The sequence below is a fragment of the Haemaphysalis longicornis genome, unplaced genomic scaffold, assembly GCF_048455015.1.
Source record: "Haemaphysalis longicornis isolate Haplotype H1 unplaced genomic scaffold, Haemaphysalis longicornis Haplotype H1 scaffold_2, whole genome shotgun sequence".
NCBI classification, from domain to species: Eukaryota; Metazoa; Arthropoda; class Arachnida; order Ixodida; family Ixodidae; genus Haemaphysalis; species Haemaphysalis longicornis.
Window position 1 is genome coordinate 275,468,238 of NW_027526295.1, and position 14,437 is coordinate 275,482,674.

At 46.1% G+C, this 14,437-nt stretch overlaps 1 protein-coding gene across 3 annotated transcripts in view; it reads right to left on the reverse strand.

Annotated features, from left to right (window-relative positions):
- LOC144170735 (neuroligin-4, Y-linked-like) overlaps positions 1-14,437 on the reverse strand; it is a 358,223-nt gene that overhangs the window by 54,425 nt on the left and 289,361 nt on the right. For all 3 annotated transcript variants that reach the window (XM_077700710.1, XM_077700709.1, XM_077700711.1), the window contains exon 4: positions 4,244-4,429. In XM_077700710.1, coding sequence (XP_077556836.1) covers positions 4,244-4,429 — 186 coding nt within the window. The remainder of the gene's footprint in view (positions 1-4,243; positions 4,430-14,437) is intronic.

Genomic DNA, 14,437 nt, shown 5'->3' on the forward strand with positions numbered 1-14,437 from the left:
CAAAAAAAAAGATACGGTACGACAACTTTATTGATAGTGCCTGCAGACGGCTTGTAAGAAATTTCGCCGCGTATCTGCTCCTTTCGTTGCAAATGTCGACGAAAAATGATAGTCGACTGGCGCCCCAGGCCAGTAAATGCCTCCCCTCTCTTTCCCGCTCACCTCTCATGCTGTTCCCTTCCCGTCTCGTTCTTCCCAAGATAACACGCTAGATGTTTGCTCAAGTAAATTTAAATTTAAATTTACCGCGTTCCACTACTCCAAGTCGGGTGTATGGATGACGGCGCTGCCGTACGCCGGAGACGGGCGGGAATTCAGACACCCTACTACAACGTTTATACAACCACGTTGCCCTACTCCACGAGCGTTCCAAGCGGAACGTAGATCCCATCTAGTGCAACCTTTCGTTGCTATTGCCGTTTGATTGCTTAAATGCCGCCAGGAGGTGTCGCAGACAACAGCAGGCGACGGTTTTCTGCTGTTGAAGTAGTATTTCATTTGCTATCGCAAAAAGCAATCATCCATGATTTTTTTTGATAAAGGAACACTGGAAATGTCACTTATGTATTGATTTGCTGTATTATATTTAAGCATTAAATATATATATATATATATATATATATATATATATATATATATATATATATATATATATATATATATATATATATATATATATTAGGTCAATTTATGTGCTATGTGCTCAGTTTTCTGCTTCTGTGTTACATTTTATGTTCTCTGTCGGTTTTCTTGTAAACATAACGTTGCTGTTGCTGGCTTCTTTCGTTCCTTTTCTTTTTCCTTTTTTTTGCTTTTTTGCTTTTTTTTCCATCACCATTGCTGATGATCGCCTTTTGTAGTCATTGTATAACGCTGTTCTTTTTTGGAAATCTTTTTTCCCTCTCTCTCTCTTTCTCTTTTTTGCTGCTCTCGTCAACACTGTGCAATGCCGACCGCAGGGGCAGTAGGCCGTCGTCAGGCAGAGTACATCTGCCTTTTGCCTCTGTACCCCAGGCTACTCCTGTCTGAATAAAACTTCAACTTCAACTTCAATGCCTTGTTCTTGTTCAACAATGGTGACAAGTATAAACATTGACACCGGACTTAGACGTTTAGATTTGGCTGTGAGTATATAAGACTATTGCGCAGCTTTTTTTTTCGCTTTGGCAGGGTGGCTGAATCGAGTCACAGACATACAGACAGGCAGGCAGATAGACAGGCAGATCAAAATTTCTGCGTTTAAGTAGCGCAAGAAAGACTATCGTGTTTTAAAAAAAACCTCCAGCGTTCGCCGGTGGCTCTAGCGCGCGTGCGTCAAGCCAAGCATACCCACTTAAGGAGATCGACCAACATTAGCCACAAAAAACTCTAGCGTTTGCCGTATCATGACAAAACTTGCTCGGAACGCAAAAGGCACGTCATAGCGCACTCGTGATCGCGTGATTGAGGCCTAAAAAAAACATCGCGCGAAGCTGTCCGTAAACCGATCTGCAAAAGTTCAAAGGCCAAACTCAACAATGGCCAGGACGTCAGAATCGGTTTCGGAGGGTCAGTCGTGTTACCCACTCGGCCACAACCGTGAGTCCAACGGCTTACTAACTAGGCCTCAACTGAGGGAAGAGAAATTACGCCGCCTGCTCGAGACAGAACACGTGGTAGTGTACACGTTGCACCTGGGGCGCCTAGTTTAAGTATGCGCGCTCGGTTCGTTCGTTCGTGGAAGAAGACCTCCTCTTCGCATCGTCCATGATTGCAGCCGAGTTGCTTCTCCTTCGCCATTATCGCAACAAAGATGGAGTAAAGGTCGTTGTGGCGTTGAAGAAGGAGCAAATCGGCTGCAATCGTGGGCTTAAAACTTCGTGATGGTCGGGAAGGTTACTCACAGCTTCGCTACCTTGAAGTCTTCCGCGTTAATGTGACCTTCCTGCATTTTTTTATCCTCCAAAATTTAACATGTACTGAACCTGGTTTAACCTTTCACCTTCTCCAATTACTTCTGGTTTAGTAGTGTGTCTGATCTGGGAAAACGGGCCGACCTTCGAACTCTTGCCCACTGCAGAATGATAACCTCAATAAAGTTTCTGTACCCTTTGTTTCACGACCATTACAAAATGTCACGAACTTACTACCTAAAAGCTCCCTTCAGGCATTATTCGCGAACAGATCACAATAAATCTATAAGGCAACGTAAAAGCAACATAAACGCACATACGTCAGCCATCGCACTGTGGAACAAACTACCTGCGCACGCCGTCAACAGTACAGTTTTTGAATGCTTTGTAAGAGCCATCGATGAGCTAGGATTTAAATGCGTGATTGCACATAAATCTCGCAAATGTAGTATTTATATAACTTCCCTTTGTCGACTGAGCGTTATCACTGTGTATATTCGCGCTTCTGTCGATTTGCCATCTCACATAATTTTCTTTTTCATCATCATCATCAACGACAACAACAAGAACAAAAACAACAACAGCAGCCTGTTTAGGTCCACTGCAGGGCGAAGGCCTCCCCCATTGACCTCCACCCGCTTGTGTACCGCTCTGCCCGAGTCCATTCTTGGCCTGCGAATTTTCTTACTTCATCTCTCCATATCAGTTAACGACCTTCAACTTCTTCTAGTCCCGTCTCTCGGTGTCCGTTCTGTTACCCTTGTGGTCCCCCTGTTGTCTGTTCTTCGTATTACATGGCCAGCCCAAGTCCACATCTTTTTTCTTAATTTGAACCATGATTTAGTTTCTTCGAGTTTGCTCCCAAATCCAGGTTTCTCGTTTTCTGTTTCTAAGCGTTACTCCTACCATTATTGGGTGGGCCCAAGTTTGCTTTCTAGTGGTTAAGTAGGCGCCAAGTTGCCGTTTTGTGTGCCATCACCGGCCGGATGCTTTGGGTGAATACCTTTCTTTCCAGGGATAGAGGTAGCTTACTTTTCATTAGTTGCGACTGCTTGCTGAATGCACCCCAACCCATTCCTATTCTGATCAAGGTTTCTTTCTCGTGGTTGCGGTTAGCACTGACCATCTGGCCAAGATTGTTATATTTTTTATTTGTTGCAGTGTTTCGTTACCTATGCTGAAAACGTCGCGTTCAGCATGTTTGTTTATAATCAGTTTACATATTTTCATATTTATTTTTAGCCGCACGGCGAAAGTCAGTGATCTTAGTTCTTAAATCATTTTTTTAGTTGTTCTGCAGATTTTCTGAGCAAGACTATGTCGTCTGCAAACCTCAAATGGCTCAAATATTGCCCGTTTATCCGTAAACCTAAGTTTTCTCAGTCAATGTTCCTGAACTCTCTAGTCATGCTGCGAACAATTTTGGAGAGGTGGCATCTGCTCGTCGCACCCCCTTCCGGATCGGGACGTTTTCGCTTTGCTTGTGAAGGATTATCCTACCCGTGCATTCCCCATATATGTCGGCTAGCAGCCGTTCGTAGGTGCCCTCCCGTCCTTGGTCTTTTAAGGCGTCCATCCGTGAAGAGGTGTTAACAGAATCAAGGTCTTTTTCATATTCTATAAATGTCATGTAAACGGTTTATTACAGTCTGAGCATTTTTCTATTACTTAGTTGATGACATTGATGTGACACATTGTAGAATATTCTTTTTTAAACCCGGCCTCTTCTGTTAAAAATGTAATTTATCCTTACGCTGCTAGCATGAAGTTAGTGTAACCACTTCTGATGGGCCCTGAAGAGCCTGCAGTAGGTTGAAGTAGCTAAAAAATAAATACACAGGAATGTATTGGGGAAGTGACCTTATGGAGTAAATTAGCCGGAAGTAGAACCGCAAGTGGAAGGAAAGAGGAAACAAGGAAAGTCGCACTAAGATTTACTTTTAACGCAGAAACAAGTTTCTTCCAGTAGTACTGAAAAATTTGTTTGTTCACACTATATTCACTCTTCACGTAAAACTATAGTGACTGTCCAACACGCGTGCCGCGTGGAATTTTATTTAAATACAGTGTGTGTGCATCAATTCAAATCCTTCACCGGTTTCAATAAAATATTTGACATACTTTTGTTTCCTTCTTCTTGATCGACACGTTATATTTGATGTCTACGTTTCTTTCCGGGTTTTCTAATTTCAGGAAAAAAAGTACTTCAGCAAAATCACACGAAACCCTAAAGCAGCCACTATGCCTGGGTAACATTTGCCTAAAGCTGGGACTGGAGTAGGCGTCGCCTTAATCTTAAGTGTGAGGTTCCCAAATCCCACGGCGAATATGGGAGCGATCAAAACACATACCTTTGGCCATGGGCGACATCATGAGGAAGTTGACGCAGGCTGCCCCGTGTCCGTGTCCGAGGATGGTAACGTTGCGGTGGTCGCCGCCGAACACGTCGATGTTTTCGTGTATCCAATGTAGCGCCGCGATCTGGTCCAGCAGGCCGTTGTTGGCTCGAGACGCACCGTCCATGGCCGGCAAAAAGCCTGCACGCGAGAGCGGAATTACCTTGGTTAGCGATAAACTCACCACTCAACTCTGAACACTCCCACTGAACGTAACTTTCAACGTTACCGCACAACTTTGATAACGTTGAGCTCCGACCAGCCCCTTGCAGCACGAGAGCGGGTGCCCCTTGGCGAAAATCGGCAAGCAGGCGCGAAGGCTCCGTGTTGGTAGTCAACTTTACTCTTAGTAGGTTTTTTGTGGAGGCATGCTTAAGTTCGCTACAACTGTCAATACCCCGTATGGTCCCTAGCAAGACAGGATCGCGAAAAGAGAATGATTGTATTACGCGAACCTCACGTGTGTGCGACGTCAGTTATGCTAGGCAACAATTATTTCAGGTCGGGGCACCACTGAGGTGAAGCATGCGAATGCGCCGTGCAGTAATCCCGCAAAGTACCACTCCGGCTATCTTCACGCCTACGCGAGTATTACAATCGTGCACTTGGGCCAAGCAAAGGCAATCTACTAGGACCAAACTGCATGCCCCATACCACCTTCTGTCATACGTCATCCACGAGACACTCCCAACTTTTGCACAAGGCTGGCTAGCACTCCTCAGGTCATTAGGTGCAACGCGGATGTCGCAGGCCAAGGCGAGTATTCCCAGCGCACCGTGGTGGGTTTACGCAACGCAGATATAAAACCCTAGATCCGCGTGACTCTACCACGGCAGAAAGAGCAAAACGTAAGCAAGGAAGGAGCACGGGCGGCCACCCAGCGCCCGCCGCAACGTAAAAATAAAAAAGAAAACAGGTGCCTGCTACCAAGTTGGCACAACTGTAACGTCCCGCCTTCCCCTTGCCGTCCGGGCGATCGTACATTACCGGTGGGCCTCAGCTGTAGATCGTTAGGAGCGCACCAAGTCGACCAACACCAGACAACGAAAGTTCGAAGCGGCACTGAGGGTTCAGAGCCAAATTTTGAAGTAACATAATGCGGAAAACTGGCACGCTCCGCTTATCAGTCGGTCCCTTTAATTTCATTAGAACTCTCCGCGTTCTTTACCCACTACGCATATGCCGCTCTCCCGCTTGTCGTGCCGAGCCATCTGAGGCAGGAAAAAAGCGGCAGTAGAGCATGGTTTCAGTTTACCAACCTCTGGGTTAAGGGGGCAGAGAGCTTCCCATGCGCCATCCTCCTGGGCGAAACAGTTGCGCTTGCCGCCGCAGCTTAACTCATTTGGGAATATGCGCAATGGTTCAATTTTGAAACCGTAATTTTAATGCGATTAGCAACCCCAGCTAGTTTACTTCGCGAACTTTGCGGGGTATCGCTGCCTCGCTTCTTACGCCAAACCATATGGGTTGCAAACTTCGGCGTAAATGGGCAAAAAGCAGAGTGGCGAGTAGGATGGAGAGAGGGGGGGGGGGTGGCGTGAGGAAGATCACGAGGGGGAGAGAGAGGAGAGAGGCGATTACGGGGGAGAGAGCCGCAAAATCATGGCCAACGGGGAGGGTGGAGGGGCGTCGAGGGGGGAGAGACTGAAGTTATGGCGAGAGAGAGACGGGAAGGTTAAACAGAATTCGCTTCAGTAACACAAACCTGCCACATAGCCACAACGGCATTGCTTGCACAAAGCCCCCCTCCCCCGTAATTTGTAATGATGGCCCCTAGCTTATCGTACTCGCCGCATAGCAAAATTTCAAAGGCGACGTCCGCGCCATTGGCTTGTTCACAAAAGCGCGCTACCTATTGCCAACAACGTGTTGCGGAAACACCATGCCAGGGCTACTCGCTTGCAATCGGAGATGGCACATCCCTTCTCGGCACAACATATGCACCAATTACAGGATCTATCCCCAATTGCCTAGTCCCCACCACCAATGTAATGGTAATCGCATTTACGTAAATTATGATCCCCCAAAGAATGGGTTCCGCCTTACTTTTTTATTTCTCATGGTGAATAGCGGAACCCTGTTCCGCTAATGGGAATCTCCCATAGCGCAATTTGTTCTGTATCAACACGACGACTCGCACTCCCCAGGAAAACACCGACATCAGCCAATGTAACCTTTACTAACGCGCTTACCGTCAGACCTTTACATTGGAAGAGGTAACGCAAGCTTCGAGACAACTGGTAAAGGCTGTGAGAGAACTTTTTCAAGCTCTCTCTCACCGTTAGCGGCAGAGACACTTACAATATTCATGCGAAAGCATTAGCCGACTGGGTAGGTAAAAAAAACCTGGCGTCGTCGGCATCGTAACACAGAACTGGTGAACAAAACCGACTGGCCTACCGCGCAATCAGAACGAAATTAAAGGGATTGAGTTGAAAAGATGGAGTAATTTGGATATGAATAGGAATCGCATTCGAGACTACCGGAATGCGCCACTACGACTCCATGGCAACAGCTGGCTGAGGGTGGCCCTAGGGATGAATGCGTTGTGGTCATAGACTTAGAAACGTGTGTTACGGACATTTCAGAGACGTACCTCTGCGTGTGCAGTTTGAGCATGTCACAGATGTAGAAATTAGGCGAGGAGCCAAGTACGTTTTGGTTAAATGTCTTCAATGCTTGTCAATGCGAGTACGGATGTGTTTCGGAGTAATATTAGGACTAACGTATACTCTTATTGAGCTCAAACACCTTCAACACAATCAACAGGTACCCGCAGTTTTACGTACAATGATTTTGTCATTGTTCGCCTCGTCGTGAGGCTCAACGTCATGGCTACATAAAGTTAAGCCTACATATAGACGTAAAAAAATGCGATTGCGATTAGCCAAGGCTCTCGGTCAGGGAAGGAAGAAAAAAGGACGCAAAGAAAGAATGCTGCCGTTGATTACCAGAGTGTTCGTGATATCGGTGGTGATTGGCAGACAAAATCAGTCATTCTAACGGAGCTGAGAAACACATTCCCAAAGGAAAAATAATGATAGACAGTGTGGCTGCATGGGTGAGCCGACAATCATGTCGAAAATAAGCGCACAAGGAACGAATAGACCACAAAGTAGACGCAGTTAGCGCCGTTTCCGGTCAACATTGTGTATCCTTCGTTCCTACAACACCTATTTTCGCCAGGATAATGATGTTATGACAACGCACGTTATTTAACCATGCGACGCTTCCTCATCCAGCGGACCAGCAGTTCCCGGAATATCCATGACGCTATAGGGGCGCACGCAATAACGGAATATTTTGTCGGCAATCGGAAGCTAACGCTTTCGCATTCACTACATAATAAAGACTGCTTAGGCATCCCCTGAATTTGTAATAGTTCTCGTTAGTTGTACATGGTAGAGCCACGTCTCTATTCGATATGCATGGCTGCGCACTGTTGTATACACTTAAATATTGTTTTTCATTGTCTCCTACATTGGTTAAAATAGCAAAATTTGAGCGTCCAGATTTATTTGTGTTCCACCTCGATTGAAATTGGTCTATGCTAATAAATGGCATAGAATGGATATAGATTTTGTTTTGTCGTTCAGCTAGAGCTCTTACTCACTCTTTCCGTTGTGACAGGCGACAATGGGCATCATAAGTCAGCCCTTCGTCACTGGTGATCGCAGAGCATTGGTACTGCTGTACATTAAACCTGAACTATGACGCAGAACACATCAAGTGTGTAGGATGTGTTCGTGGCTTTTGTTTTTTTGTGTGTGTCGTAATCCGATGAAATAAATTCGGTGCACGCTCATTTATTTATTTATTTATTTATTTATTTATTTATTTATTTATTTATTTATTTATTTATTTATTACCACTTGTTTGATTACTTTCGAATTTCTCCAAAAGGGGTACATCACAGGAGGGAAATGGCGTACCCTTGTACAGGATGCCATGTTCATTTTGAAACTGCAGCTGGGCGGCAGCTGGAGAATATTAAAGGGACCATGCAACACTTTCGATAAGTTTTTTTACTCGTTCCTTCACGTCTGCAACCACTGCGAAAACTATCCTTGTCGCCAGCACGGAGCGGCACTGCGTGATTTGCTCGTCACACCAGATATGCCTTCCATTTATGCTTTGTTTCTGTGGCTTTTCTTAAAAGTTCCTATCGAAAAGCGTTAATTGCTGCAACTGAAGAAAAACCGGCCAACTGCCGCTACATGGCCTAGTGACGTAATTCGAGCCGTCGAAGAACATCAAGACTGGGAAAGAGAGAAAAATCTTTTGAGCGACTTTCCAAGTTATCTGATGGGCATAGAGCAGTAATTTTTGGCTGAGGTACTTTGCGACCCCGTAATCTAGTACTGGGTGCGTTGGGTGACTACGTTCTGCAACCATATAAGATGTCAAAAAAAGTTGAAAAAGGTGTTGCAGAGTCCCTTTAAACTCATGTCGGTGAAGATCTTCCTTGGGCACATTGCGTGCTGCACATTATTTTTAATGTTTGCACGATTCAAAACATTCTCCTGCTGATTCTCATGCTTACCTTCGAAGAAAGTGTAAGCATCACATACACGATGTGTGACCCTTACTGGTTGGAACTGCGTCAGCAGCCAGCACAGCAGAAATTAAGAATACCACGTATGGAGACTTTCGAAAAAGCAGACCTTTCAATATGTTAAACACCTGTAGTAATAAGTTGGATCGTAGACATTTTTGCTGCAGTACAACAAATCCCTCGATATTTCGGATGATAAAAATTGGATCCGCGGTAGCGACTTAGCGCGGTGCGTGCTTGCGTACGTGCGTGTGAGCGTGCGTGCATATGCGTATAGCTGGTGAAGGAGATGAACACAGAATGGCTGATCACAACACCGCTAGACACACAATCCGAGCCTAACAAATACATGTCCTAAAAAGATATTTTCATAGCCTTGCAATGTCGGCGTGCTTCCCCATTGACAGGGATTGGGTGTTTTGAGCATCCATCCTTGACAAAAGAAAAACATAATAAAATCAATCATCATTTATAATTAGGTTGACTCCGACATAGGAGAGCATAGTCAATTAAAGGCCGCTAATTTGATAAAAAGAGGAAAAAAATGGTTTACATAGCTCGACAAAACTATTTCGCAATGAAGAGCATGCATGTTCACTGAAGAATTCCACCTGTCTTATGGTTTATGCACAGAAATTCATGTTAAATTACGCTGATTTTAGAATTATGCCCCCCCCCCCCCTTGCTACCTTGAATAACATAAATTATAAGTGCCTTCAATCTCCATAATTTCCAACTCTAAAAAGGAAAGAGAAACAACTTCTACAGTTATTCCTGTCTCATATATTATAATGTTAGCCCACATTCATAACGCCAACTTTGATCTCGGCAAACAGGCAAGACAGAGGGCTTGTCACGAGATGCATTGTACAGGTGCGGTCAAAAGTAATTGGAGCACGGGAGCGGTGTCCGCACACTACCGAAGCGCCATGTAGCAGCGCCGGGCGTAACGAAAAGGACCCGACAGCGCATGCGCGCGTGACGTACAGATGACCCTACAACAGTTCGGAGTGTCTTTCTTTATTCCTAGTCCGATAATTTTCCAATGAACTTCACCGAGCACGCTGGCCGCAGTGATGGCGCTGATAGAAGACCGCGATGGGTCTGTAACTCGCGCATGTGAACTGCCAAAGAAGCGGCGGTATCAGCGCTACCTTAAGCAGCGTATTTTTGAGCGCTGGTTTTTTTATCAATGAGCAAGGGAAATACTGATGTAGCTTTTGTGTCGTGAAGAACGCACAGTCGTAGGTTTGAATGGGTCCTAGCGCATCAATAAAAGAACAAACCATGAAAACAGTCGCCTTAGATTTGCTGCTCATCAGATAAGGCATGCCAACGCATGAGAACCACATGCTGAGGGGGCGGTATTTTTTGGCGGAAGTTGAAAGCAGCGAGTATTCACTTCTTTTTCGCGGACGCTAAGTGTCGATTTAAACGAAATACTATTCGCGTAGAAGTTTTCTGCTTAGTCTCTGCCGTCATGCCTTCAAGAGTGCCACGCGCTGAGCGGCAGTACATCATTAGACTTTCATTAGAAGGCCGATCTCAGCGTGAGATATGTGGCATAACAAGACGGTCATTTGGTGCTGTGAACCGCATCATTCAGGCTTTCAGAGATGATGGTGGGCGCATCGATGACGATTACAGGGCAGGACGACCCCGGTCAAGCACGCAAGACGTGGACCAGCTCATTGTTGCCGCTGCCATTGATGATCCTTTTTTGAGCTCCCGAGAGATGAGGGACATGTTTCAGCTTGATATCAGTGAGAGAACCATCAGGAGGCGACTACGTGAGGCTGGGCTCAGTTCATGTATTGCTGCCCAAAATCCGTATCTCACTGATCGACAAAAGCGCCAACGCTTGGAGTTCGCTCGTGCGCACGAGCAATGGAGCGTGACCGACTGGGGCGAGGTGGTCTTCACCGACGAAAGTACCTTTTCCTCGAAGTGGGACCAACAGCGGAAAGTCTGGCGGCCCTACAACTGCAGGTAACATCACCCTATCTTTGCGGACTTAAGTCCATTCACGATGGGAAGCGTAAAGCATATTGTCACGATAAGATGAAGAAGCGTGCAGTACGGCAGACCGCTATGGACGCAAGCATTTACAACGAAGCTGTGTGCGCGCACGCACACCGCTACATTAGCCGTATATTAGCCCTTCGCCCGTGCATAGACTTAACTTCTTACTCTTAAAAAAAAGTTGCACTAAACCTTCATAGTCACTTTTCGATACAGCTGCGGCTGATCACTCCGTGTGTTGAACTCTCGATAGAAGATTTTTGCCTGATTCTTCATTTATTGGGAGAAATTTTGTCACTACATACGTTTGCCTGCAGCTCTATTTGAAGGTTGCACATTTTATGCTAGTAAGCGATTGTGCGTGCGCTTGATACATTTATCTCGTTATTTTCTGTGTCAGGTACTTGCCCAGCTTCGTGCGCGACGTCCTGGCGAGCGGCCGATGCTCTGTCAACGTTTGGGGAGCTATCAGCGCTCAAGGCCTGGGTCCGCTAGTGAGGCTGCCCAGGGCGTTCAATGCAGCTGTCTACCGCGACCTGCTAGACGAGCATCTTCTACCTTACATCTGCGGAGGCCCATTCCCGGACGGATTTTTTTTATTCCAGCAGGACCTGAGCCCTATACACACTGCAAGGACGGTGAAAACGTTCTTAGAAGAACGCGCTGTGCGAGTGCTGGACTGGCCGCCAAGAGGAGCGGACTTCAACATTATAGAAAATGTTTGGGGGACAATGAAGCATCGCTTGTCAAGGCTTGACCTCCGCACAGCAACCTCGGACGACCTGTGGCAGGCTGTGGAAGCTGAGTGGAACAAGCTCCGTGAGGCAAACGGCTTCGTGGAATCCCTGTACGAGTCTTTGCCAAGACGCATGGCTGAAGCAGTAAACGTGCAGGGAGCCTTCACTAGGTACTAAGCAGGCACTTGGCACCATGAAAAAATCCACGAAGCACTTTGTTGGATGAATTTATTTTCCAGAGTAGTGAGAAGCTTCATATCTTTATTTCGTCGTGCTGATGCAAATACACTGTTATTATTTCGGAACAAACTGAGAAAAAAGCATTGCCTGTATATACATGACCATCAATAAATATCATTTGGTTAAGCAAGAAGGTGTGCTCTTTTGCCTGCTACAAATCATAAAATATGTAAGGAGTTGTGCTGCGGAGCCCTACGACGCGGGGCCAGAAACTTGCTTCACGTTAAACGATACCAGCCGAGACTGCCGTCAGGCCCAGCACTAGAACAGCCCCGATGTTATAAAGTGCCCTCCATCCTCAAATGTAATTTATTGGGAGGCCTTCTCTTTCCAGGATGTGTTCGCAATATCTTCACATTTGTATAGTATACAGAAAGCTATCAACACAAGGGCCGCATCAGCACCGCCCTGACCCACTGATTAACAATATAAAGTGCTCGAAAATACCCTGCTTCAGATAGCGCTGATACGGCCGCTTCATCGGCAGCTCGCTCGCGCGACATCGATCTATGCGGGTCTGCTATCAGCGCCATCACGATTCAACACTGCCCTCGTGCTCGCTCAGCTGCAGAGGAATATGCTCGCGGCAGAGGCAAACAAAGGCACTCCGAGATGTTGTGGGGCAATCGGTTTTTCACGCGCGCATGCGCTGTCAAATCCCTTTCGTTCCACCCGGCGCTGCTACATGGCGCTCCGGCAGTGTGCGGACGCCGCTCCCGTGCTCCAATTACGTACTCTTTCAGCGCCTACTTGTTTCGTTTTTATTCCCGGAAACGCCATGCAAGCGGCCGAGAACTGCTTTTTTTTTGCGTCTGAATCATTTATGCAGCCCAGAACACATTGCGAGGATTACAAATTCTGAGTTTCCAAACGTATATGTTCTGAATGATTTTAATTTGTTGCTTACTTCCATTCATATAGTCTAGCGGATGTTTTTACAGCAATTATTTGGAGACGCCACTAACGGTAAAAAGCCAGCCGTCTTTCTACGAATTCAAAAACGGTCTTGGGCATACATGTTCGCGTTTAGGCATCTCGCCCTTTGAACACATCCTCTAGGATAGTATCTAAACCACGGTAAAGGCCGTGTTAGAGTGTTGTGGCTAGACGAGTATCTCATACTGAAATCGAGTTTCGAAAAATTAAAATAAAAAAAAAAGACATGTAGATTTTCACAAATAAATAGCAGTTCGCAACTCCAAAGTACGTTAATTCAAAATTTGTGCATATCAATCAATCAATCATTTAGCTTTATTTCCTTTGAAAAGGAGGAGTACGGGACTAAAAGCCCGAGCAGCTTGACGAGGTCCCGACCCCGATTACAAGGTAGCAGACAGCAGCATGATGATCAGTCATGAACAATGAGTGCAAATAAATTATCAAGTGTTACTTAGCATCGAGTAAAACAAAAAAATTGTAACAGCAAATTATGCCACCTCTGAGCTGTTTTTGTCTACTTTGGCTAATGAAGTCAGCCTGTTCAATAATGAATATATCCTTCTGCCTGACTTTCCGCAGGAAATATCAAAAGGCTGTTTTTTGTTTTGTATATTGTTTTTTTTTATTTGCAAACACGCCTTGCCCGTTGCCCTATCTGACGCAATTATCTGTCTTCGCAATTTTATTCGGCTCTATGCATTTTTCCTTTGGAGGTATGGTCTGTAGGTGTCCCTATTTGAGCTGCGTAGACGACTCACAGAGTACACTAAACAAAGATGCTACAAAAGCTTCAATAGTGCTTGGTTAAGCAATGTACATAACCACGAGCTGGAAAAAAAAATTCACATTGTCGTAAAAAAGGCGCAGATCAGAGTTGTTTGAAGTAATGTAACGGGCAGGTGTTATATTAGACAAAACGACAGCGGTAGTCTGCGGCAGAGGCAGGTAAGGTTTGTTGCAAAAAACGAATATTTAGGGGTGTTTTCCCAGTGTAAGTTTTGTAAGCATTAAGGAAAAACCGACTATTTAAAGATCCGGACTTTTATAAAACATATTCTTCCATTTGACTTCAAATATAAGACGCGGGCAAAAAGGAGTCGAAGATTACGCGGAAAACCAAGCAAAGGTAACAGAGACGGAGGCAACATGAGAACAGAGGTTCTCTCCGAAGTAGTTTCACCCGCTGCGAATCGGCTTACGTGAGTGTAAAGACCCGCCCCAACAAAGCAGCCAGCCAGGGGGCCACGTAGTTTCCGCGACAATCAGGTAAGGGAGGAGGGAGCTCGGGAAATTGCCTTAGCCTCCCGGTGGCCGAATCCAGCCGAAAAACCGCACGCTGCCTCCGATGTAGCGGGAGGGGCAGAGAGGGAGCGGGGGGAGGATGGAGCTGAAGCAAACGGTCTGCTGCATTATCGTGGTAGCGCCCTGAATCGGAAGCACGGCAGTAGCACCGCGGCCATTTTTACCTTTCGCCGTTTCTAAGAGCCGGCGTGCCAGTTGGTGGAGGGAGGGCGGGAGATGGGCAACGCTTGTCTAGGAGCAGGAGGAGGGAAAAACAAGAAGAGGCGGAGGATGAGGACAGCGGAGCGTTTACGACTGCTGCTCCATCCTAAATCAAAGCGTCGGGAGCTGCCGCAGCGAGCTCGATCTGAGCGG